Source organism: Eleutherodactylus coqui, chromosome 9, assembly GCF_035609145.1.
Source record: "Eleutherodactylus coqui strain aEleCoq1 chromosome 9, aEleCoq1.hap1, whole genome shotgun sequence".
NCBI classification, from domain to species: Eukaryota; Metazoa; Chordata; class Amphibia; order Anura; family Eleutherodactylidae; genus Eleutherodactylus; species Eleutherodactylus coqui.
The window spans coordinates 58,012,321-58,039,893 of record NC_089845.1 but is presented as its reverse complement, the minus strand read 5'-3'; the positions used below and the strand labels follow the sequence as shown (position 1 = coordinate 58,039,893).

The 27,573-nt window shown below is 44.1% G+C and overlaps 1 protein-coding gene across 1 annotated transcript in view; it reads left to right on the top strand.

The window, feature by feature from the left end:
• Window positions 1-14,928: 14,928 nt before the first annotated feature.
• RIPOR2 (RHO family interacting cell polarization regulator 2) overlaps window positions 14,929-27,573 on the top strand; it is a 124,688-nt gene continuing 112,043 nt past the window's right edge. The window contains exon 1 of the mRNA XM_066579440.1: window positions 14,929-15,204. Within this exon, the coding sequence (XP_066435537.1) occupies window positions 15,144-15,204 (61 nt within the window). The 5' untranslated portion in view covers window positions 14,929-15,143. The remainder of the gene's footprint in view (window positions 15,205-27,573) is intronic.

Here is a 27,573-nt window from a genome sequence, read left to right as displayed (position 1 = left end):
CGAGCATTGCCTTTAGCGAGTATCTCCCCCGCTCGAGACTGCAGGTTCGGGTGCCGGCGCGGGGGAGCGGTGAGTAGCAGCAGTCAGCAGGAGGGAGCGGGGGGGGGGGGGGGGGGGGGGAGAGGGAGAGAGAGATCTTCCCTCCATTCCGCCCCGCTCTCCCCCGCAGCTCCGTGCTCGCTGCCAGCACCTGAACCTGCAGTCTCGAGCGGGGGAGATACTTGCTAAAGGCAATGCTCGCTCGAGCAATTGCCTTTAGCGAGTATACTCGCTCATCTATATTACTAACCTTAAAGCATTCCTCAAGTTTTCAAATATACATCATGTTCTTATTCTTTCATTTGCTGTTCTTTGTACCCTGTTTCATGTCTGATTTCCAGGTGGTCTTCCCATTTTGCTGTTGCATTATACTTTCAGAGAGGAGGCATGTAGCAAGTCTAGCATTATGCCAGTAGTTCACTGTCCTGTACTTCCTTGTCCTTACCTCCCATGCTGCATTGCACTGGTCCAATCAGCAAAAAGGCAGTATCTGAATGCCTACCCCTCTGCTTTACAAGTATGACACAGGCATTAAGGCCTCCCTCACACAAGTGTTTTTGTACAGCGTTTAGCACTGCCTTTTAAGCGCTGCACTGTATGTTCTATTTGTGGCCATTTTCAGCTGTGTGTCGCCCATTGAAATGAATGGGTAGCAGTTTCAGCGCTGCTGAAAACGCAGCATGACTTGGTACTGCATTTTTGACAGCACTAAACGCAAGCCCTAGCTACACTACCTAAAAAAAAAAAAGTCATACTCACCTAGTAGATGCCGTACGGGTCCATCCCGTTGCTCTTCAGAGCTCTGGGCAGGCTTCTGAGCACTTGTCAGCACCGATAAAGCTTTTTTTACTGGAAATGGGGTTTGAAGACCCAGCCTCCAGCAAGATATTGCTCTGACTGGTTCCTCGAGCGCTGGCTCAGCCAATCCGAGCCAGCGCTCGATGAACCAATCACAGCCAATCAGAGCAATCTCTTGCTGGAGATGGGATCTTTAAATCCTGTTACCAGCAAAAGATGCTCTGTTGGCGCTGAGGACTGCACGGAAGCCTGCTGGAGCGCTGGAGAGCATCAGGAGAGACCCAGACGGTGCCTGCCAGGCGAGTATTGCTTCCCCCCCCCCTTCCTCAACTGCGTTTTCAGCTGCGTTGAAAACGCAGCTAAAACACTGGCAAAACTCATGCCAGCGCTGCTCAAACAGCAGTAAACACAGCGTTGAAAAATGCTGCGTTTCTGCAAATGCCTGTGTGAGGGAGACCTAAGACATTCTGATAAGTGATTAGTAAACCCCCTATTGTATGTGTTGCATGTACACACACATAGAAACACCCCAACACTCTGTAACAGCAGGAGAAGCAGAGACTGTGGAGGTTGCTATCACAGTGTCTGCATATCTGTAAGCCTACAGCCTATAAGTGCAGGGAAGCTGCCTCTGAAGATAGCCCCTCCCCCAGTTGCTATGGAAACGTCCTTGTACCTGAGGACTGAGAGTGGATTGTAGAGAAGCTGGAAGGGAGCCCCCTAGTCAGCCCCTTCAAATAGGACTTACAGTCGTAATCAAAATTTATAAGGCAAGTATATTACAGAAAGGATGAGCTAATAAATGAGCATGACTTGTCTGAAAATGTAGTGCCATTTTAAAATCATTAGATAGTGATTTTTGTCAGTATAAACAACAAACAAAAGGAAGAAGATATTTTACTCTCCTGGGAAGATAAATGTGCCAGCTTTTGTATTATTTGTACTCCTTAGAATCCAGCACATTGTGTCAAAGGTCATAAATCAAGAATTTAGTTTTCCATTTCCCACCACTTTATTATGAAGGCTCATTTTTGTGATTTAGAGCACTACATGCCTTCAGATAATATACTTGGTATACTGATGTCTTCTGAGCATGGACATTACTCGTTAAGTAATATCCTCTGTACTGTTATATGCTGTACGCGCTCAAAGCACATTGCTGTAAGGTGTAGTGAAGGAATCATAGGTAAAGCGGTATATATACCAGCTATTTATACGGAACCGAGCATGTGATAGGTGGAGCACCCTTATGTGGCATCTATAGAACCACAAATTCCGGTCCCAGGCTTCATGTCATCCTTTGTGGTTTTGTCTAAAGCAGAAGCAGACCTGGCTGTCATAATCTCAGATAAGGAATAAAAACTTACCATATACCTTCAAGAGGAAAAAATATAATATTTGCCATGGATTATATTTGTTCTTTAATTTACAATAGTATAAAGCGTATGTAGAGTAAAAAAAAACTACATAACATAGGTGCTTCCCAGTATGTGCGTAATAATTAAATACCAATCTGTTGGGGTAAGACGGTAATGGAAATGCCTTCAAGAAATCAGATCTTGTCTACAGAGTGTTTATGTGCACACCAAATAAGGAGGACTTGTTATTTTGTATAGGGCCAACCTATTCCGCAGCTCTTTCAGGTAATTTATTTATTACCCCCAGCAAGCTGAGTACGCATTGGAAGGATGCAATGCCAAGTCACCCTTGAGCCAGCTACTTGTACCATGCGGGAATTGAACTCGCAACCTTCAGGTTGTGAGCGAGAGCTTAGGACTGCATACTGCTGCCTTAACACTCCAAGACACAGGTTAGAAATTGCCTTTGCCTACAAGAACAACATGGTGACAAAGATAGGTTTAATGGACTTATTAGAGCAAAGAAGGCACGGTATCAGGCATTCAATGTTATAAATGGAGTAATGTATGACATAACAGCATCCTCTAGCATTATAATATGGCACCATATAGCACTATTCATACAGGCAGAACTCATCAGCACATTGGCGTGGGGCTCTGTGTGGGTCTGCACTGATGCCTAGTGCCTCCTCCTCCAGAACTGCAGCCTGCCAGTCCTTTACGAGGGCTAACATACACAAATAATGTGAAGCAAGGAAGGCATAACATGGGGACACATAACAGGGGAGCAAATAAACTTTTTAGAGGGGAACACTCTTTTAATGTAAAGAGGGAATATGATGGTTACCCCGCTTACACGTTTTCACCAGTCTTTAACCCATATCTGGCTGCTTACGGTCAGACCTATTTACCTTAAACTTTATGGTTGTTGCACAGATGTCAAATGTAGGAAATTGAGCAATCTAAGATGAGCTAAGAACCTATGCCGAAATGTTCTAAGAGTACGTTTCATCACCAAGGATAAAGTCCTTGGGTAAGCATTATGTATATTTCCTCTTTTTGCCTAATATTGAATATCATGTATGAGCTTCATAGTTCAATGAGAGATTAAAAATAAAAATATGAAGTCGATGTCTTATGGTAAATAACACCTTAAGCCATCTTCATCCAGCCACGCGACCAACAATGACGCTGCATAACAAATTTAAATCAGAAGAGGGGAAACCTGAATTGTGTGCACGTTCTGTAGCCCCCTAGGATGTGTAAAGACTATTCCCACACCTCAATAGATACGGACCGCACTCTTCAGTCCCATTCCTCTGCTGCATAGAGTTTGTTGAAAAAAAAAACAGAAACTCCCTATGCGAGATTACTTGGAAAAAAACCAAATATCCCTAAACCTGATTGGTAGCTGCCAGTAGCGATACTAACAGCTCTACCAGGAAAGATAGAAACTATCGGTAATATCGCATCTGGCTTCCATAGAGACCATGAACTGGATTAGACAACTAGCTCAGTACCATTCTGATGGCCATGTACTATCTGAACTAGCTAAGATATAGATAGATAGATATGCTTTTTATACTGGCATATATATCTTTGCTAGTATATATATCAACTACAATGTTTTCAGGGACCTAGGATGTTAGCTTAGGGCAATTACCTGCAAAGTAGTACTTTCTGAAATACTACCTGCATCACGTGCCATATTAGAAAGTCAACAGGAGATTACGGAGGTAAACAAGTGGCTCTAGAGTTGGTGTAGGAAGGACAGGTTTTGGTTCCTGAAGAACTGGGCCAACTTTGCTGTTAGCCACAAGTTCTACTGTAAGGATGGGCTACATCTCAATTGGAAGGGTGCAGCTGTGCTAGGGGAAAGATGGCTAAAAGGTTGGAGGATTGTTTAAACGAGGAACACAAGAGAAATAGGGGGGGAAACATTGTAGATAGTGACCCTGGACTAAGTAAAGGAAATGGGGGTGGAGCAGTTAATTACAGTTAGAACTGGCAGAATAGTTAATAGGGAAACACCTAACATAAAAAATAACCAAAACCTTCTAAATTGTATGGCGAATAATGCTGGAAGTCTGACCAATAAGGTTGATGAACTGGAAGTAATAATGTCTGAGGAAAACTATGACATAGTGGGAATAACTGAGACTTGGTTGAATAAAAGCTGTAACTGGGCAGTGAACTTACAGGGTTACAGTCTGTTCAGTCTGACAGGGGGAAAGGTTTGTCTTTATGTAATGTCCTGTGTAAAGCCCACACTACAGGAAGATATATGTGAGTAAGATGAACATTTAGAGTCTCTATGGGTGGAAATACATGGAGGTAAAAGAATAATATAATCCTCATAGGTGTTTTCTATAGGCCACCAAATATAAAAGAGGCCACCGAAAACCTTGTCAAATAGTAGTCCGTAAGCAGAGAAGTGTTCCATTTTCCCTGATACCTTAGTTCCATTTTCGATATATCCTGATGGAATCGCTCTCCATGTTCGTCACGCACGGCACCGCAGTTGTCAGGGAAGAAGTCCACTTGAGAAAGTAGGAAATGGACTTTGAGTGACATGTTCAACCTAATCGATGGTACTTCTCTAGAAGTTTATTCACAATCTCAACGTAGTTGTCAACTCTTTAGTTTCCCAGGAAGCCATGCACAACATCTTTAAACGCCTACCATGCTGCTTTCCCATGACCCTGCAGAACTTGCTTAAAGTTTTTATCTTTAAGAAGATTCTAAGATTTAAGCATTACAGTATTTAATTTACATTTTAGTTATTCAACTATTTTACTATATATACTTTTGTTTATTTAATGATTTCCGTCATGTAACCTTGTGGATTTGAATAAAGGTACATATATTTAACTTAGATGGACTATATCTCAGGGCCAAGAGCTAACTTAAAGTTTTCAATGTCTTTTTCGTTTCTTCCATGAAGAAACTATTAAGAAATACCTATTTTCACGTCAGAAAGATTTTCACTCTTGACTAGTGTTATGGGGGATTTTAACTATCTTTATATAAGCTTGGAAGCTGAAACCGACGGCTCTCAAAAAAGTAAGACGTTTCTGTGAATAACTAGAGATAAATTACCTTACCCAACTTGTACAAGACCCAACTACAGGGACAGCCATTTTGGACTTTTATATTAACCAACAGACCTGGCAGAATAACAGGGGTGCCGGTCAAGGGCACCTAAGAAATAGTGACCATAATAGAATACATTTCCACTTTCAAAAGGGAGTTTTATAGGGGAGCTATGAAAATACTAAACTTTAGGAAAGCGAAGTTCAATCAGTTCAGTGATGCCCTTAATGACCTAGTAGAAGGATTGCACAATGCAATATCAAAATTTGCAGATGATATAAAACTATTTAAAGTAATTAACACAAGAGAGGACAGAATGCGGTTGCAAGTGGATTTGAATAAGTTGGTGGCAGAAAAGTGGCAAATGAAGTTTAACACTGATAAATGTGAGGTTATGCACATGGGTAGAGGAAATACATGTCACCATTACACACTAACTGGGAAACCAGTAGGAACCACTGACATGGGAAAGGACTTGGGGATTTTAGTTAACTGTAAGCTTAATTGCAGCAACCAGTGTCAGGCAGCTGCTGCCAAGGCAAATAAGATCATGGGGTGCATCAAATAAGGGCTAGGGGTACATGACGAGAACATTGTTCTTCCTCTATACAAGTCACTGCTCAGACCACACATGGAATATTGTGGACAGCTTTGGGCACCGGTACTCAAGAAGGATATAGCAGAGCTTGAGCAAGTTCAAGGCGGGCAGCTAAAGTAATAAATGGAATGGATAGACTCCAATACCCAGAGAGGTTATCAAAATTGGGATTATTAAGTTTAGAAAAAAGATGGCTGAGGGGCGACCTAGTAACTATGTATAGCTATATCAGGGGTCAATACAGAGATCTCTTCCATTGTCTATTTATACCCAGGACTGTAACAATGTGCATCCTCTACATCTAGAGGAAAGAATGTTTCTACATTGACATAGAAGGGGGGGGTCTTTCCTGTAAGAGCACTGAGACTATGGAACTCTCTGCCTGAGGATGTGGTGATGGTAAATTCGATCAAAGATTTTAAGGTGAAAATGGACACCTTTCTTGAGCGTCACAATATTACAGGTTATGGTCACTAATTAATTCTGAAGGGTTGTTTATCCAGGGATTATTCCGATTGACAGATTGGAGTCAGGAAGGATTTTTTTTCCCTAAAAAGGAGAAAATTGGCTTTTACCTCATTGGTTTTTTTTTTGCCTTTCTCTGGATCAACGTTGGGGAAGAAATAGGCTGAACTGGATGGACATTGTTGTAACTAGCTTAGTACTACTCAGAAGAATCCCCACTGACTAAGCTTAATGTGACTAAGCTCAACATATTTCTATGGCCCTATAGACTGGCTATGTCATCAGGAGCTATGTAAAAGATAATATCTAATATAACCAAGAATAGATGAAAACAAAAAAATCCTGCTAAGCCCTGATGGTAGGCTTTGCAGCAGGTTAGGAATGGCCGACACGTTCTCAGCCAGCCACCTTATATGCTCTAAGTGTCGCCCTAAACCTGGAGGCTCAGAAGTAAGCCACCAATAGAAGGTTTGCCCGTCATTCGCATGCACCATCCAGTTTGAACGCTGCAAGTGGGAATTCCTCGTGCAAGTACAGTGCAGAGTTTGCCGGCGAACCACAGGTACCACTGCTTAGAAACAGCCTGAGGCTGGATAAACAGGCCCAGTAGTGAGTCCTTAATTGAAAAGAATCCTCACACACGAGTGTATCATGCTCCATAATGAAAGCATCAGGTTGTCTGTACTTAGACAGAGGAATAATAAATCGTAAAACAGAACGCAATAATTATATGCCCAAAGGTAACTTGACGTAGGTATTTACTTTGACTATCAGATAAGGTTGAGAAACAGAAGTTACATTAACTGCAAATCTAAGCCATTCAGAATCATTAAATAAATGGCGCAAAGGAAAGCATCTCATTTAATCCCTTTGGATGACAGCTATCCAATCTGAAGATTCATCCTGCTTCTTTTTGAAGGAGTTTCAATGTTGCCATGACACCCATTTAACTTAATTAGCTCAATCCCATAAAACACCCTTGCGGACATCGGTGTGTTCTCATTTTGTAGAATGTTCCCAACATGTGCTAATATCCGTCTGCGGAACTGTTGCACCATCTTCCCCACGTAATTCAAGGGGCAAGAGCATGTGGCTAAACTAAAGACATTTTGGGATTTTCTCAAACCTCTGTCCAGTTGTGGCATTGACAAAATAGGTACCCTTTTACTGAACTTGCAGACCTTACATCCTGCACATTATTATGTCCCCTTAGGTCAGTGATGGCAAACCTTTTAGAGACGGAGTGCCCAAACTGCAACCCCAAACCTAAAAAGGCCAGGGCTGTTTCAAAATAGACAGGGTGCAGATTTTTACTGCTTTTTGGATGCGGAAATGCTGCAATATGTCATCAGCAGAAATTTCTGTGGCAACAGCCCTGCCCATTTCCACCACATGTAAACATACCCCAGCGGTAACAGTGACCCCTCACAGTGGCCCCAGCAGTAACAGTGACTCCCCCACATCGGCTCTAGCGGTAATAGTGACCCCCATAGCGGCCTCAGCGGTAAAAATGACCCTCCACAGTGGCCCCAGCAGTAATAGTGACATCCTCCAGCGGCCCGGAATAGTAATAGTTATATCCCACAGCGGCCCCACTAGTAATATTGACATCCCACAGCGGCCCCCACTAGTAATAGTGACATCCCACAGTGGCCCCAGTAGTAATAGTGACATCTCACAGCGGCCCCCGGTAGTAATAGTGACATCTCACAGCAGCCCCAGTAGTAATAGTGACCCCCACAGTGGCCCCAAGTTGTAATAGTGACATCCCACAGTGGCCCCCAGTAGTAACATCCCACAGCGGCCCCAGTAGTGATAGTGCCCCCCTGAGTCCCATATACTTATGCTCTCCTCCTCGTTGAAGCGCCGCTGCTAGCGGAACCATGAAGGAGACTTCAGGGGAGGGGGGAGGAGGATCCGGCTGCACACTGACGTCATAGTATGCACCGGGATCAACGCTGCTGCATGCCGCCTCTGCCTTAGGTTGATTAATTTTAAGCCATGTACCCGTATTGTTAGTAAAATATAAATGGCTATGAACTAGTCTATCTCTGAGATTTCCAACACTTATATAAGTTATAGAAGGACCGTCTGTAAGTACTTCCATCAAATCAGGATTACTCCTCAAAATACTCAATAGCGTCAAATCACCCCATCGACCTTGACAGCTCTCATATCAAAAGTACCAATGAGCCTCAACAATCTCGCTTCCTCCACATCTGCTGAGTACTTTCTATCCAGAAATCATCTCCTCATCTCTACCACCTTCTCAAAATCCTTATTCTCTGAACAGTTTCTTTGTATTCTTAAGAACTGTCCTTTGGGTACAGTTAATGATTTTAAAGGGGCACTACATTTTCAGACAACTCGTTATTTCTGTAATATACTTGCCTTATAAATGTTGTTTAATACTGTAAATCATGTTTGAAGTGGCTGACTAGGGGTCTCCCTTCCAGTTTCACTGCAATCCACTCTCTGTCCTGAAGTACAGAGCTTCCTTAGTAACAAGGACACGGGAACGTTTCCATCGTAACTAAGGGAGGGGCTATCTTCAGAGGCAGCTTCCCTGTACTTACATGCTGCACACTGACAGATCTGCAGACACTGTGATAATGGTCTCCGCAATCACTGCTTTTCCTGCTGTTTCAGAGTGTTTGTGTGTGTTTCTGTCGTTTGTTTGCTACCTCAGAAACTTAATACAACTGTGTATGTGCAGTTGTGAAATAGAACTACATTTAAAAATATATGTGTTAAAAAAAGGATCCTAATGGATGTCTGAAGGCCCTTTTACATGGATCATTGAGATGAGCAAAAATGAATGATAACGTTCAGTGTAATGACTGAACGCTGAACAATAGATCGTCCGCTTTTTGTAATTTTATGCAGGCATAAAATAATCATTGTTGGCTCGTTGACTAATTGTTCAATTTAAATACTGATCGTTCAGCCCCTTTCATTCACTTATATAGCGAATGTGAACGACTGAACAATTTCTAGCTTGAACAAGCCAACAATGTATCTGCTTCTATAAACGAGCTGTCCGAGAGAATGGGCAGCGAACGGTAACGCTGCTAAACTCCCTCCCACCTCCCTTCTCCAGCAGCTGTCATTGGCTCCCATAGGAGTCTATGCAGCAACCGCTGGCGTAAAAGCGTCCAGCCAAAATGCACTATATTGGTCAGCTGGGTGCTTTTAAGCCGCGGAAATGTGCACTGATGCATCAGAGGGGCAGCATATACAGGCCGGGTGTGAAAACCTGACCGATATACGCCCGTGTGAATCCAGCCTCAGTCTGTAAGGGACCTTTTACACGTATGGAATATTTCAGCAAGATGCACCTGAAGATGCAAAGCAGATTTAGCTGCTTTTTAAGCCTCTTTTACACGACTGTATGCATTTTTACATTCAACCGTACGCACCATATATTCACTTGAATACATTTTTGACCCGATCAAGTCCCGATCTTAATTGGCGTATTTTAAGCCATTCACATGGGAAAATGCAGCGTACGTAAAAAAACAAACAAACACTGAAGCAATGGCAAGCAATGATGAGTATCACATGTTCGGAATTACAATGCTTAATTTAGGGTAAGCGGTGTTCTTCTCCCAGCGTTGTATGCAGGGTAACTCCCTCCACCTCCCTTTTTTCAGGCTGCCATAGAAGTCTATAGGAGCTTGCTGCATTCCACTGCCAAATATAGGCCAAGACCTATCTTTTCATGCGCCGCATAACATATACGACCAAGACTGGTCATGTAGGTCCTATTTTTCCTTGTGCAAATATTTTGTGCGCGGGGAAAAAAAATAAATAAAAATCACTAGTTTGAATGAAGCAATTGAAATCCAATATAAAGAAGCAGTGCCATCCACCCTATGGGCCCAGACAAGCGGAGCTATGCTCTACCTGCACCATAGTAAGGAGGACGGCACAACGAGCTATTGCTGTACCACTTGGCCTGAGGATTCTGATTCATAAAAGACTGTGTGTTAAACCAGTGTTTCCCAACTCCAGTCCTCAGCGCCCCCCAACAGGTCATGTTTTCAGGATATCCTATGGTAAAAACACCTGTGGCAATGTCTGAGGCACCGACAATGATTACATCACCTGTGCGATAGTGAGGAAATCCTGAAAACATGACCGGTTGGGGGGGCGTGAGGACTGGAGTTGGGGAACACTGTGTTAGGGGTTATTCACAGAAGCGTATATCGGGTGGCGTTTTCACGGCCGGTATATGCTACCATCTGATGGACCAGATCACACCAGAATGCACCAGATCACACAGGCGTATTCTCACGGTGTAAAAGCGCCTGGCCGGGCGCTTTTACGCTGGGCAGGAATGATAGTCCTGGAACTATCTTCCTGGCCTGACTACAGCCGCTGCCATAGACTCCTATGGTAGCTAATGACAGTGGCCGGAGAAAAGAGGTGGGAGGGAGTTTAGCCGCTGTTTGCAATGGGAGGGGACGGGGCGCCTCCCATTGCTGGCTGTGGACGAAGGGTTGGTGAGGGGGTGGAAGCTTAGTTCTGCCCCCTCCCATTGCAAACAGCCTGAGGGGAGGAGAGAGGTGGCGAGCTGGGAAGAGGGAGACAGCTTAGCGATGGCATATACGCCGAACCTGTGCATCACATTGTAGTGTATATCAGCCATCTGTAACAAAACGCCGGCCGATATACACCCGCGTGAATAAGCCCTTAAAGAAACAGTGTGTCTGTACAGGATTGAACTTTACTTTGTAGACTGTACGAACTGCGTCTGGATACAGCCTTATTGGTGCTAATAGGTCCTGTTCTAGTTTACGGACTACTACTAAGGGGCCATTCACCTGGGTGTATTGCGTATTTCACAGACCAAAATATGGTGTGATGTGTGGTTGCTGCCCGGTTGGAGGTGCTTGCAGCTGCCAATTATTTTTTACCGTTCATTTATATGGCCAGTAAAACAAATACTGGCACCGGACTTTGGACTGCAAGGGGTTGTCCGAAATAACTTCTTTTTTCTAAAAATGGCTCTCCCATGGGCCACAACATAACAAAGACTTAATATGTCTCCCCTGCCACTGTAGCCAATTACAAAGCTCAGTGGCTGGTTTACTGACTGCAGCCTGTAAACATCACCAGGAAAACCTAGAGCCGCTGAAGGGGGACTTGCAAGTAGTGGGGAAAGGTGAGTATCAACTGTTTGTTATGTTGTGGCCATTTTTAGAGAAAAATGTTATTTTGGACATCCCCTTTAATTACTGGCTGGACTGGTGATTTACGGGCTGGTTAGCAACCTGAGGCTGGGTTCACACGGGATGGATTTGCTGCAGAATTTCCGTGCGGTTTATCCCGGGATTAGCAAGCAAAGTGAAGGAGATTTTGCTCGCGGAGGCCCGCACAGAAACTTCACTGGTGACGCGCCGGCTCTGCAATGTGCACGTTCGGCTGTGCGCCAACCAGCACATCGCAGTGCAGAGAGAGAAGACACCGGACGGGGGAGTATAAGCTCAATACCGGGGCACGGGCCGCATCCCGCTGCGGGAATTCTCGCAGTGGGATCCGACCCTGCCGTGTGTAGGTGGCCGTAAAAGAGAGAGTCCCATCTTAGCAATGCCTGCGTAGGGGCAGCGATTGGATATGGAACCCATAGAAGGGCTCTGTACCATATGCAGAGCTATAGTGCATGCTGCCATATTTTTTTCTCCGGTGTGCATGGAAAAATGAAAGTCCATTAACTTTCATTGCCTCCATTCACAGCGCACGCGTGGTACACGGTGTAAACACGCCCCTGGACATTAGTCTTATTACATGGTAAATAGAGCCCATTGATTTCAATGGGTTCATTGACAGCTGCGTTTTTTCCTTGTGACTGTAGCCTATTGCAATCAATGGGTGTGCGTACTTATGCAGGAAACCTGCGTATACCCTGCGTACGTATGCACAAAATGAATGGGACTTTGTGTTCTTTTTTAAATACACCGCGTATGTACACGCGTAAAAAGACTGCCAACAGGCAGAAAATGCAAGGCAACAGTGTGTTTCAGCCCGTAAGTACGCAACGTATTTATGCACTTTAGGGCCGCCTGCACATGGGTGGATTTTTGCTGCGGAATCTGCAGAGGGCATCCACATCACGGATCCGCAGTAAATACCATTCATAGCATGCCATGGGAGATCAATTCTTCCTGCACACGAGCGGAAGTCAATTGCGGTTTCCGCTTGCAGAGGAAAAATCGCAGCATGCTCCATTTTTGCATGGATTCCACGCAGACAGCTTCAAGTCAATAGTAGCCGTCTGACCCATGGCTCATCCGCGATTAACGGTGTGGACAGGTCACGGATTCCGCGTCATTGCCTAGCGACCATGCGGGAAAACATTTTTTTGAAAGAGAAAAAACGTACTGCGCATGTCCAACGGCGAGCCACAGGGTCCATCCGCAGTACAGATGAAGAACTGAAATGACAGGTACGCACGGATGCTGCTGCTGTCAGGGTCGGATTTCGCTCTGGGCTCCCGCATGCGGAATCCGACTCTGCCGTGTGCAGGCGCCATTAAGGCATCCTTTAGACAAGCGTATGCGTGTATACATTCGCCCGTACGCAACGTATATTCACATGAATGCATTTTTTACACAATCGACTCCTGATCATAATTGGCAGTTTTAAAGACACCCACTCCGGGCGCTGCAGCACGCATTTAGGAAAGACACGCTGAAGCGATGGCATGCGATGATCAGAATAAACCCTCGGAGAGGCATTGAAATCCGTAATTAGGGCGAGCTGTCTTCTTTTCCCAGCGCTGTACGCAGGGTAACTCCCTCCGCTTTTTCGGCGCTGTGGGAGCTTGCTGAAAAGAACTATCTTTTCATTCGCCGTATAAAAGTAGCGCAGGTCCTATTTTTTATTGCGCGAATATTTTGCACAGAAAAACAAACGTTTTTATGAATGAAGCAATTGAAATCCAACGCATCGCTTGGTCGCGTTATATGTGCGGCTTTTTAGCGTGCAGACATGCCTATGCAAATACAGTCATCTGAATAAGCCCCAAGGCCGGACTCACATGAGCGTATGCATTTGCACATCGGGCATTGCATATTTGCACGCGCAACTACATTTTTTTTACTGTCCTTTTTGTGTGCGCATTTGCGAGTGTAAAAAAACTGCAGCCGTGGTCCCGTACACTGAAATGGCTAATTAGCCTAATTAGTTTCATATGTTCTATTTCTCTTAGCAAATGCACAGGAAAATAGAACATGCTTTGTATTTTTTTGGCACGGCACAATTGTGCACGCAAAATACACGCTTGTGAATGAACCCATGCAATTGCTTCTATGCCCTGCCTATTGCGTGCGCAAATACGGCTGCGTGAATCCTGCATTAGGCCTGTGTCGCATGGGCGTGTTTGCGCACGAAACGTTTGTGCGTGCAATGAGCAGAAAACAGAACCCATCAATGGGTTCGTTCCCAAGCGTGTATTTTGCATGTGCATTTCTGTTGCACAAAAAAACCCAAAATGGAACGAGCCCTATTTTCCTGCGCGTTTGCGGAGGAAAAAAAACACACATTGAAGTCATTAAACTAATTGGTCATTGCAATGGCTGAGAGCATCGGTGCGTGCAACTTGCGTGCGCAAACAGTACAGTAAAATACGCCGTCGCGTGCTCAAATACGAAACACCTGATGCACAAAAGAGGGCGCAAATACGTATACGCTCGTGTGATGTAGGCCTTAGGGCTCCTACCCACTAGCGTTTTTTTACTGCGAAATTCGCAGCGTTTTTTTCTGCAGGGGTCTTTGGGCTATGGGAGTTGTAAAGCTAAAATCGCGATTTCACGGTAAATCGCGATTTTGCGTGATCTCGATTTTAACATTACAAGTCCCATAGACCCCCTGTAGAAAAAAAAAACTGCGAATTTCGCAGTGAAAAAAAATGCTAGTGGGTAGGAGGCCTTAGGTCGGCTTCACATGTGCAAAAGTGCGCTGTGAGTGAGGCTTGTAGTGCGCACGTCAGCGTATTTTAACTGCACTTTCTCTGCCTGCATGTTGTCTTTGCACGCAGGACACACACACACCAATGGAAATGGCTAATTAGTTAATTAGCTCCAGATGTGTTCATTTTCCTCACATTGTTTCACACATCTCCTTGCGCTCGCATTTGTGCACCAGCCATTAACTTCTATGGGGACCTTTGGGGCGCAACCATGCAGAAAAATGGAGCAGGTCCTTTTTTTGGGGGGGCGGGCGCGCGACGCGACCAAAATGTGAAGGAACCCACTGAAATGAATGGCCTGTATTCTCTGCTAAATGTGGGTGCAAATTTGTGAAGCCGGCCTTCATCTTCTGCATCAAAATGAGCAGGGGATGGTAACCATGGCAACCCCTCAGCTCCTGGCTCTCATTTCTGGAGCTTCTTTTGGCGGCTATAAGCCGCGCTCTGATTGGTCGCCCTGACCGTCGCGCTGCTTCTGCCTGCTGTGGGCTGATAAACCGTCCATGGTCTCCCTCGCAGACCTCAGACTATGTCTTTCCTTTCCTGCTGTGTTGCTCATTCACTTCCCGGGTGTGTCCGCACATAGCAGCGCTGGTGTACCACAGAGCATCCTCCACGGCGCGGGCACCACTCCTCACCCTCAGTTTCCATGCCAACTTACAACTTCCTGTCAGCGGTGCCCATCTTGTAGTGTCCCTGAGGGGCTGCCACCTGCCTGCCGTTAGATGTCATAGCCCACCTTGTGGCGGTGACCCTGAGGAGGAGACGGTTACTCGTCAGTTAGTCGGAGAGCTCGGCGCTGCACTAGACCCCAGCAAAGATGTCTACAGAGGAGGAGATGAGGCAGCAGGGAGACGAGACGGAGGACGTCCTGGCTGAAGGTACTGACTACATGCTACATACGGAGCACATACATGACGCTGCAGGGGCACATGTCACCTCACTGCATGCCCCATACAAGTAGGGGTACTGCAGGAAGCGGATTTGGGGACATATCTTCAGCTTTTAGTTCACAATTAGATGCATTATTTTGTATAAAGCCGGTATATATCATTCCTTTTTAGGCTCAAAAAGAAGATTTTTCTTTTTCTCTTTTTTTTTGGCGGGGTCAGATCCAAGAAGGAACATGGCGGTTGTGGACGGCGCTGTCTTGTGGTGATGTTTTACCTCGTTGGGCAGATGCGTAGCGGGAATGTGTCCGTCTTCATTCACAGCCTGCTGTCATGGCCGCTTGCGTTACCGTTAGATGTACGTGTCCATTCCGGGATTTCAATGTCTTTATGCACGGCAACAATTTTTTTTTTCCGCAGTGACGCCGCAAGATTGAGGAGTCGCTGCATGTCTTACTTTAGAGCGATTCCTCGGATCGGCTTATTATTTCCTATGGGATTTTTAAAGAAAATGCAGTGTGCTAGATATGCGAGTGCAGTGCAATTTTTACCGTTGGAAGCGTTTGCGATCTTTTTTATTTTTAGCACATGTGAAAATCATGAGTAGATAGTAGAGATGAGCGAGTATACTCGCTAAGGCACATTACTCGAGTGAGTAGTGCCTTAGCCAAGTATCTCCCCGCTCGTCTCTAAAGATTCGGGGGAGATCTCCCTCTCCCCTCTCTCTCTCCCCCCCCCCCCCCCCCCAATCTCCGCCACAACTCACCTGTCACCCGCGCCGGCCCCTGAATCTTTAGAGGCGAGCGGGGAGATACTCGGCTAAGGCACTACTCGCTCGAGCAATGTGCCTTAGCGAGTATACTCGCTCATCTCTAATAGATAGATGTCCATGGGGGTGTAGTTACAACTAAAATCCAACCAGTTTGCGTTTTCTGTGACGGTCGTGTCGCAGATCGTGTCATTGACAATCATTACTTGCAGCTTCACGTACAACACTGATCTTCATATCGCTCTAGTGTTAGGCCGCATGCACTCGGTAGCGTCGGATGCCGCATGCGGAAGCCCGCGGCAGAATGCGAACCTGTGCCCAGCCGGCATCCGCGCGTACTTGTATTTTCTTCTTCTTTTCGTTACTGCAGATGGTCCAAACAGACATGCGCAGTACAGATTTATTTATTTATTTTTTTAAACTCCTGCTTTTCCCACAGAATCCACAATCGGACGGCTTCCATTGACTTCAATGGAAGCCATCCGTGCAGAATCCACAGGATTCTTTTTTTTTTTCTTTGCCATCCGCGAGCGGAAACCACAATTGGTGCTGTGGGCGGTATTTGCTGCGAAATCTAGAGGCGGCCGCCCCTCTGGATTCCGTTATTCAAATCCTCCCGTGTGCATTCACCCTTAAAAGACTGGAAAAATGCCATTAGTTTCAGATTTAGTTTTTCGGGCCAAGACTGCAGGCACACGCTATGTCATGCAACCGTTACAGGTTAGCATTGGAATCGTTCACACCGTATCATACTGTAATCTACTATGATTTAGGCCGCTGTACACAAATGGATTTTAATTGCAGAATCACCCACACAGGCAATCCGCAGTATTCCGCACCTATTGAAAAAATACAACATTCACATATCCACTCAGATAGCGATTGCGATATCCGCAAGCTGATTTAAAATCGCAGCGTGTTGTATTTTTGTGTGGACTCCACACGGACGGCTTCCATTGAAGACAACGGAAGCTGTCCTACACGCAGCCCATCCTTGATTGACATTGCAGATAGGCTATGACGCAGGTACCAACGGCCTAGCAATGGTGCAGGGAAAACAAATATTAATTTAAAAAACCTGTACTGCACCTGATCGACTGCAGTACAAGAAAAGAAGGTATGCGGGTCGCCGGCCGCGGTCAGAGACGGATTCGGCTCTGGGCTCCCGCATGCCCAATCTGGCTTGCCCGTGTGCAGCCAGAGGTAGATTTCAGGCTGCTCCGCTGAGGATGATGTGTGCACACAGTGTTATGGCAGTGGATGCAGGCTGTTCTTTATTTCTTTCTGTTGTTTACATGGTGCTAACAAATTCTGCAGCCCAGTACAGAGATCGTCGTCCTCTGCAGAGTACAGGCTTCTGGATTTGGCTTTCTTCTGGCTGTTATAATTGTGAGATTGCTGTTCATGCAGTTTGCTTATCATGAGCCTTGGCTGTAGTTTTCAGGGTTTTTTTAAACAGTTGTTGAGCTGACATTTACATTAATAACGTGCCCTGAAACTCGCTGCACATGTTGTCTTGTGTTGCTTTGCGCCTAGGACAGGTCATATCACACTTACTATGTGGGTGTGGTACATGATAGCAAGTGTTCTGTTACTGCTGTGGTTTTACTTCTACTCCTGTGTGTGACACTGGGGTTTCTTAGGGTGTCATTTACATGAAATGTTTTTGACTGCATGGTCAAAAGCCACATCAAGAAGCGCTTGCCGCGGTTTTGTAATACAGGTGTTACTTGTGTGACTTTTACAGGTGAAATATTTATTTTACCTTTCACCTGTATAAAAAGTGCAGCTGACCACCGCATCACAACTCAGGACCATTATGGTAAATGCATCACTATGGTATAGTCGCATGTAGTGGCTGAGTTGCGGTTTGAAGGGAATCAGCTTAAACATGTTATGAAAAGTACAGTCATGTTATAGAGCAGGAGGAGCGGAGCAGATGGATATAAAGTTTTATGGGGAAAGATTCAGTAGAACTTGTATTTTGTTCATTTATATCCCTGAACGGCTGCTGCTCTTTAACATGATGCCTGCAGTTTAGACGGTATGTTCTAGCTGACATTCCCTTAGGCCCCCTGTCCACGGCAGAGGCGGAATATTGCGAGCGATATTCCGCTGCGGGGGAGTGCTGACAGGTCTCTGAGGTGAGCCTATCTGATGGATAGGCTCACCGCGGAGAATCGTGGCAATCGCAGCATGCCACAATTTAAATCCCGCGAGCGGAGAATCGCTATGATTCTCCGCTCGTAGACGCCGGCGCTGCGCTTTCCATAGCAACCCTATGGAAGGCTTTACAGAACGTGATCCGTGGGCGATTAATTCCAGCGGGTCATCGCCCGTGGACAGGCAGCCTTAACCCTTTCCAATTCACTGTCTGATGTCTAAAGACATTCTGATTGAAGGCTGTACAGCTCTGATGTCGGAAGACATCCGACAGGGTATTCTTACGGTAGATTACTGGCCACTCTGTTGTCGGGGGACCTCTCTGACATGTCACGTACTGAAGTACTAACTCTAGCCAGCAGATGGCGCCATTGTATAATAGCAGAAAGAGAAAGCCTCCTAGAAAACACTGAATCCAAAATTGGGTTAAAGCCATATGTGATGTGGTAGGTGGCTGCAAGGTTTTTACAAGTGAAAAACATAATTTCCATTTTGGTGCAGATCTGCAGTATATCTCAACCCTTCAACTGAATTCAAATTGAAGAGGTGACATCTGCTGCCGATTTGCACCAAAAGTTGCAGCAAATCAGCTACATGTGAATACACCATTATGCAGAGGTGGTTTTAATTCAGTTTTCAACCGAAACCTTGATTACAGTACTTCATGTGAAAATGCTCTCACTCTTCCGCTGTAATGTTTAGTTTAGTCAAGAAGTGTTTTAGGCCTTTTTTTTGCTGTTTCTACAGGTGAAATCCCGGTGATGAGTTATTTTATATTTTGAAAGTCTTCAAGGCATGTGTTGGTGTAATTCCTTAATCCCTTCCCTCCATATTATGTATGGATACGTCATGGGAGTGGGGTACTTCCCGCAAAATGATGTACCCTTACGTCATAGAGAGAGCGCGAGATAATGACAGACTGAATGGCTGTGATTGGCTGCCAGCTCTCGATTAGCCAATCACAGCGCTTGCTTTGCTGAAGGCGGGGTATTCAAATCCCCGTCTCCAGCAGAAGGCAGCTGTGAGACAAGGAGGCCGCCGCCTGACACAATCGGAGGCATTGGGACGCCGCAGACCAGGTAAGTAAAACCCCCCCCCACCTGAAAATAAGACACTGTGCCCTTTTTGGGGCCAAAAATAAAATAAAACAGTGTCTTATTTTCGAGGAAACGCGGCATGTACTAAAAAATGACACCAATAAAAACTATAGTTCGCCAGACAAAAAACAAGCCCTTATACGGCCACGTCAACAGAAAAATAAAAAAGTTTTGGCTTTTGAAAAATGAAGATGAGAATCTACCAAAAATCGTTTGGTCCTCAACGCCAAAATAGGCCATGTCCTTAAGGGGTTAATTTAGGTGATACACAATGGGTTTTGAAGCCTCATTAACCAAACATGCCCAGTTGTCTGTATGGTGCATCCGAGAAGAATACAACATGGAGCAATCAAGTGTTGTTCTGAAGACCTTCTCAAAGAAAAAGCTCATTGAAGCCTCTTTCACACAAGTGTTTTATTGTGGCAAAATAAAACACCGGACGTAAATCACGACCGTCTGAAGCATTAGATTCCAATGCATTCGTCCAGATGGGCGATTTTTTTTTTTTTTTTTTTTTGGTGCGTAAAATTGGCCGGAAGAGATAGCACATAAGGTGCGCATTCCAGCTGACCGCTTTTACGCGCGGCCGGAAAAGATGGGACTTGTATCTTTTTAATGTAATATGTAGCCGATGGCCATATACTCCTATGAGGGCTGTCAGAAAAGGGGAGGGGAAGGGAGCTTAGCAGTGGCTTGCGTTGCAGGCGCTGCTAAAGTCCCTCCCTTTGCCGACAGCTCTCATGGGAGCTTCTATTGCCACTAACAGCCGGCAAAGGGAGGTGGAGGAAGAGACTTTAGCTCGACCGGCCGACAGAATTCCAGGCTGCGGCATATATATACGCCGCAGCCCGGCCGCCTGAATGGGTGAGAAAAAAAGATTTAGCACTTGTGGCTTTCTCTTGTTCATGCAATTTTTGGTCGTGCCCATGTGAAAGAGCCCTCACCAGTTTTTATTACAAAACTAGAACTAATAAGTCTGTAATAGACTCCTATCATAAGTGCACAACGTCCTACGTTACTCTTCTGCAATGTTAAAAAGAATTATTATAAAAAGTTAGATATGTAATATTTTGCTTTCATACATTAGCATTTGATGAGAAGTACAAAAATTTGGATGTAATGACTATATAGGTACAACAGGAACTGCTCATACTCCATCGGCTTCCCAAGGACAGGATGTGTCCACGCCCTTCACATGAAGATGTATTAACCCCTTAAATATCATGTCTAACACAGGTCATCTTAATACTGCCACATCTTCCCCCTTTTTGTTTAGAACTTTTATTCCCAAACTAGGTATATCCCATGAGCTAGTCTCACAGGGAAGACTTCACCTTCCTTGAGCTAGGCTCCAGGGAGGACTTGTCTTTACTCTGTTCCCCAATTTGAGAACTCCTCTGGGTTAGGAAAACCCAGAGTGCTGAATGAGGGCCGCTTCACACAGGCGTAATTTACTGCATGCGGTGTGCGAGGTGACACACAGCAAGTATGCACTGACGTTTCGCCACCAATTGCCATGCACTATCTCTGGGGGAATGTGCGCGCAATAGCGCCAAGATAGAAAACATGTTGTGATCTTTCTTGCGTACATATTTCGTGTAATATGTGTGAACGGCAATGGGAGTCTATGGCAGATTGGTACAGTGTATTACATGCACAATACATGTAACAACGCACCCTTGTGAAGGAGCCCTGACATAGATTAAACTTGTGATAGAGGGTGAACATGGGTGTTCCCAAGGGTACGCAACTAGCGGTAATCATTTGATTTATCTCTTACACATTGTAAGTAAATAAGGTATACAAACCATTAAAAAATGTAAATGCAACATAAACAGCTAAGGGTGGTTTCATATCTACGTTGGAACATCCGGTTGAAGGCTCCACCACAGATCCGGCTCGAAATAATGGGAAAAAAGCACCGCATGCAATGTTTTTCTTCTGTCTTTTGGCTCCTGCACACTTGTGATCGCGATATCGCTGCGTTTTTTTAATGCAAATGTCAATAAGACTTTCTAATGTTAAAAATGCATCGCAGAAAAATAGCATGTCTGTGCTTTGCGATTTTTGTGCAATGCGTTTTTAACATTAGAAAGTCCTATTGATGTGTGTTTAAAGAAAAAAAAAAAAAAGCAATATCATGACCACAATGATGATGGCTACCTGTTTGAGTGGAGTTCGTGCCAACAACAAGTCTAATACAGCTTCTGCATTTCTGATTGCCTTGCCAAAGGATCCCACAAAGTGTCCATTCCGCCAATGCACCCATAATTGCGGGCATTGCTCAGAGAGAACTTAGACCTTGTGTGTAGCTTGCAGTCTTGCCTCCAATCATCTTACATGCCTCAGTGAGTGCCTTCAGCTCCACCTCCTGGAGTGGTTGTCGTTGTAGTACTTCATGTTACATGGCCAATGCATATCCTGTCTTTGTAATATCTGAAGCAGTCTCCAAAAAAACCTTAAAAACTACATTAGCAATGGAATTCTCTTAACATTTCTTAATTTTCTGAATTCAGGAATTAAAGGCAGTTGTGGTCTTCACCATCTTTCTGCTTACTCTTGTAAACCACCTATCTCGGGCTTGAGACATAACTTCAAAATAAAGATATATGTTACAGTTAAAACATATTACTTCGGCAATTGAGTGTATACATTATACTTAAAAAGTACAACATAGGTCCTTATTTATTGTCAGACATTCAATAAATAACCTTATTGGCATGTATTCAATATAAACTTTTTAAATACTCGTATTACCCAAATTGGAAATGTAATACACTTTAAGTAAACCTTTTATATTGAATATACCATGCACTTGTGTTGTGCACACATCAAGAATACATACATATATATTCATTCCACTTACATAGAGATATACGTCTTTTCTAGCTTGGTCTGTTCTATGGAGGGGCAGAAACTGCCCTGTCAAAGAAATTCTACCCATTTTCCCTATCTCCCTTTACATCACGTAGCTCCACCCCTTGTGGTCTGGCTAACTATTTGAGCATGTCTTTTCCAGTCTATGCTCAGCTGTCCAGTAGTACATATAAACCATATAACCTATACACACAAAACACAAATACGTATACGGGCCCTTAACACACACAAAAATGAACAAAAATAACAAATCCACATTACTGAACAAATAACAAAATCAGATTTAACAAAAATTAAATCCTATCTTTTGTGTAGTAATTTCACAGATTCTACTAACTCACCTATTTCTCAAGATACACTGTGCTGTCTGGCTATAGCGTACGCGCCCCTCCCAGTGTAATGCACCTTATGTCTTAAAGACTGACCATGTTCTGACCATAATCTCACATCTTTCCACACAGGGACTTCTACATGAAGTCCTTCATTCTACAAACTTTCTCTACTTATCCACATCCAAACATCCAGTGCTTGGCGTGTCAGTCTCTCTTGGCACTCTTAGAGTGTCAATCACTAAAATTATTGAGCATAACCTATACTGGGTCATCTCTGTCCTGCAAATATTTATTTACGAGCATCAGCTACAAATAGCATTAATTCAGCATGTCCTCCACCAAGTCGCCTCCTCTATCCTTTGGATATTTAACTCCTCCCAGCTCATCTGCAGCTACAAATATCATTCCCTGAGCAATATATTTTAACAAAAAACTTCCCCAAAGTCTTTTAATCCATTAATCCAGATTTCCTACTGCAATTGTCATCTAAATAACTATTTTATGGACACTTCCACAAAGTCTTGTAACCCATTAGTAGAGTCCTAGACTGCACTTAAACCAATTAGCATGATGACCAAGTAGCCATTAGACTAAATAAACACCCTTCTACAAGTAGAAGCCCTTTTACACACAACAAGTATGGCTTGAACTGCTGAACGAATTAATGACTTTTTTTGTATAAAACGCTGTGCATTAAAACAAGTACTCATTGTGTTTGACAAGGTAAACAATCACCCCTCCCCTCAAGTCTTTCAAACGATTAAATGGAACGAATAGTGAATTACCTAACGACTATTTTTATGCCGGCTAAAACTCAGCAATAAGCGACAACTGAACGAATGGTACACGACAGCCACACATTTACACGTAATGATTATCACTCACTTTTGCGCGTTTGAACAAATTTTGAGCAAAACATTGTTGCATTTAAATGGGCCTTAAGAGACAACGTCCAAGATGTACATCTGTCCAGCACAGATCAATCTCACACCGTGTTACAAACATTTGTACAGTTTATTCACATGGACTAACAAGTCCAAGTTAAAGTGTAGGCTGCACTTCTTATGACCCAGATTTACCAAACAAAAAGAGATTTCTCCCTATTCTAGCAATCTGTCAGGGCACAAAGGGTTACTAAGAACAGCCAGTACTTTTCAGTTGAAGTTGTTATCTCTGCAGCCTAATTCAGGAAGGGGGAACAGTGGCAATTTTAACTCATAAATGTTGCCCTGTCTGTGAATCTTGTAACAACAGATGGGATGTTATAACCATCTACAAGATTCTTACTGTCTGCGCCTTAATAGAACATATACACTCAGAACAGCCAGGTTAGGTCACTGTCTTTATATCACAATCTCACACTCTGAACACAGCTAATTCATGCATACAATATACACTGGTTGATGATATAGCAAATGCATTGGTACCTAAAAAAAACTGTGCCTTCCCAAGACAACAGACAGAAGCAAACACACGTAAGAAACAATGGTCTTATCTTACTACGCGGACTTATGTTTCCTGGTGTCCACTCTCCAGAGACCTTGACAGTCCTTAAAATATTGTACTTGCCTGCATTCTCCACCCGAAATGTTGGAGTAATCCCTTAAATTAGGTGATATTCAAGAGATATCGAAGTCTCATCAACCAGGTATGCCCAATTATCTGTATGGTGTATCTGAGAAGAACACAACATGGAGCAATCAAGTGTTGTTCCAAAGCCCTTTTCAAAGAAAAAGTTTATTCAACAGAGTTTTTAGTAGAAAAACTAGAACAAAGAAGTCTATAATAGACCTTTCATAAGTGGACAACACCCTACGTTACTCCTTTGCAGTGTTAAAAAAAAAAAAGTATCTTAAAGGGGTTGTCCCGCGAAAGCAAGTGGGGGTATACACTTCTGTATGGCCATATTAATGCACTTTGTAATGTACATCGTGCATTAATTATGAGCTATACAGAAGTTATTCACTTACCTGCTCCGTTGCTAGCGTCCTCGTCTCCATGGTGCCGTCTAATTTCAGCGTCTAATCTCCCGATTAGACGCGCTTGCGCAGTCCGGTCTTCTCCCTTCTGAATGGGGCCGCTTGTGCTGGAGAGCTGCTCCTCGTAGCTCCGCCCCGTCACGTGTGCCGATTCCAGCCAATCAGGAGGCTGGAATCGGCAATGGAACGCACAGAGCCCACGGTGCACCATGGGAGAAGACCTGCGGTCCACCGTGGGTGAAGATCCCGGCGGCCATCTTCGCAAGGTAAGTAAGAAGTCACCGGAGCGCGGGGATTCGGGTAAGTACTATCCGTTTTATTTTTATTTTTTTTAACCCCTGCATCGGGTTTGTCTCGCGCCGAACGGGGGGGCTATTGAAAAAAAAAAAACGTTTCGGCGCGGGACAACCCCTTTAATAAAAGGTTTGATAATACGTAATATGAAGCTTGAATGCATTAGTATTTGATAAGTACAGAAATTTGGATGTAATGACCATATATGTACTGTAGGAAACGCTCGTCCCTCACCCTCTTCCTACGGATACAATGTGTCCACGCACTTCGCATAAAGATGCATTAACCCCTTTTAATAACAAGTGTAACACAGGTCATCCTAATACGTTTACACATTTATGAGAAAAGCTAGCCTGCGCCTAGGAGCTGCTGTATGTTGCAGTTCTGTGTTTAGAAAACGCTCTGCAATTGGGTATGTGCGGTCCTTACATGTCACTTGAGGTCCCCCCTCAGTAGTCATAATAGAGCAGTGACCGTGCTCTATTGTAGTAAAACCTTGCAGTATTGTATGTCCTTTTGGAAATTGTTATATTGTTGTGAAGAGATTTATTGCCATGCAAGTTCTGAAATACCACGTGCTACTGCACAATGTATGACCCTAACTGCCTTGAATATGATGGCAGTGGCCTGTCAAACAGTTTACTGTCTAAGGGCCCAGGCAATGGATTCCTGACGATCAGTTATTAATGACCTATCCTTTTGACAGCTCATCAATTTTTAAGAGCCGGAAAACCTCTTTAACCCCTTAACGCTATAGGACGTACATTTATGTCCTGCAGCGCTGGGGTGTGTATGAAGGGAGATCGTGCGGCGATCTCCTTCCATACAACACAGGCGCCGGCTGTTTCTTACAAATGACAACCGCCAGTAACAGCTTTGATAAGCTGCGCGACTCATTGGAGCTGTTAACCCTTTAAATGCCGCTGTCTATTCTGACAGTGACATTTAAATCTGCCTTCTGAAAGGCTCAAGGGCTGTCATGGTAGAATGCCTATCAAGCCATGCCCTGCCTGTCCGATCGCAGTATGATGTAATACTGTGGCATTATATCATACTGCAAGAGCGATCAAAGCATCATAAGTTGTTGTCTCCTCTGAGGGCTAAGGAAAAAAAGTAAACATAAGATCAATAAAGTTTTACTAATTATTTAAAAAAATAATCAGAATAAAAGTATAAAAACACAAAACCTTTTGCCATATTTATAATAAAAATCTAAATAATAAAGCAAAAATACATATTTGGTATCACTGCGTCGTAAAAGTCAGATCTATCAAAGTAACTCATTTACCACGCATGATAAACGTCTTTAGAAAAAACGAATAAAGAACGCCAGAAATGCGCTTTTTTGGTCACCCTGTCTCCAGGAAAAAAATGCTAAAAAAGGCGATGAAAAAGTTGTATGTATTCCAAAATGGCACCAACGCAAACTACAGGAAGTCCCGCAAAAAATAAACCCTGGTACAGCTATGCTGACAGAAACATAAGAGTTATTGTGCTCAGAAGATGACGGCAGAAAATAATTTAAAAAAATTAAATATCTGAAAAAAATAAAAGTAGCACAGCAAAAAAAAAAAACTATATACGTTTGGTATCATAGTAATTGTACTGACCTATTGAATAAAGTTATCATGTCATTTTTGTTTCAGTTTCTGCACCGTAGAAACAAGCTGCAACGAAATATGTCAGAATTTCTGTTTTGTTTTTTTTTCATTTAAATCACTTAGAATTCTTTCAACAGTTTTTCTCTACATTAGGGTGGGTTTACACGAGCGTGTTTTTGTGCGTACTTAGGTGCAAAAACGCGCGTGAACACAGCTGCGTGCTTGTTGTCAATGGAGCCGCGGCTGCTGCTGGTGGCTCCATTGAAAACCATGCTCTGCCGGCACGCCTGCATTCTTTTTCAGGGAAGGGCTTTACATATAAGCCCTTCCCTAAAAAAGAAACCTTTTAGTGTAAAAAAAAAAACAAAAAAAAACCGTACCTGTCTGCTGCTGTAGTGACCCCCGCGGGCATGAAGAACACATCTGCCGCATGTGGCAGATGTTTCATTCCCCCCGCTAGTTACAAGAATTCCCTGCTGCTACATCTGCCACATCTTTGGCAGATTCAGCAGAGGAATTCTGCATTTTTCTACCGCAGCTGTCACACATGACAGCTGCAGTAGAGAATTCTGCTGCCGGCATCCCCCTCAATGGCTTTTCAGGATAGGGCTTCATAAGCCCTTCCCTAAAAAGTCATTTAAAATAGTGTAAAAAAATAAATAAATAAATACTCACTTCCCTTCGGCTGCCGGGCTCAGCTGAGTCTTCTCCTGGCTGTCCCCGGCTCTGTAGATCTCAGCTATCAGCAGGCAGGAATTTAAAATCACCAGCTGCTGATAGCTCTGATTGGGAGTGGCTGGGCGCTTCAGCCAATCCCAATTAGGGCTACCAGCAGGTGGGGATTTTAAATCCCTGCCTGCTGATGGCTCAGCAGCGCTACATAGCCAAGGACAGCGGCAGAAGTCGCTGCTGAGCCCTGGAAGCCGTCAATGGCTTTTCAGGGAAGGGCTTCATAAGCCCCTCCCAGAAAAGCCATTTAAAATAGTATGAAAAGAAAAAAAATACTCACCTGCCGGGGCTCAGCCGCGGCTTCTGCCGCTGTCCTCGGCTCTGTAGTTCTGAGCTTTCAGCAGCCGGGGATTTTAAATCCCAAACTGCTGATAGCTGACCTCTACAGAGCCAGGGACAGCCAGGAGAATCGCGGGTGAACCCAGCAGCCGAAGGGAGGTGAGTATTTATTACACTATTATTTTTTACACTATTTTAAATGGCTTTTCAGGGAAGGGCTTATGAAGTCCTTCCCTGAAA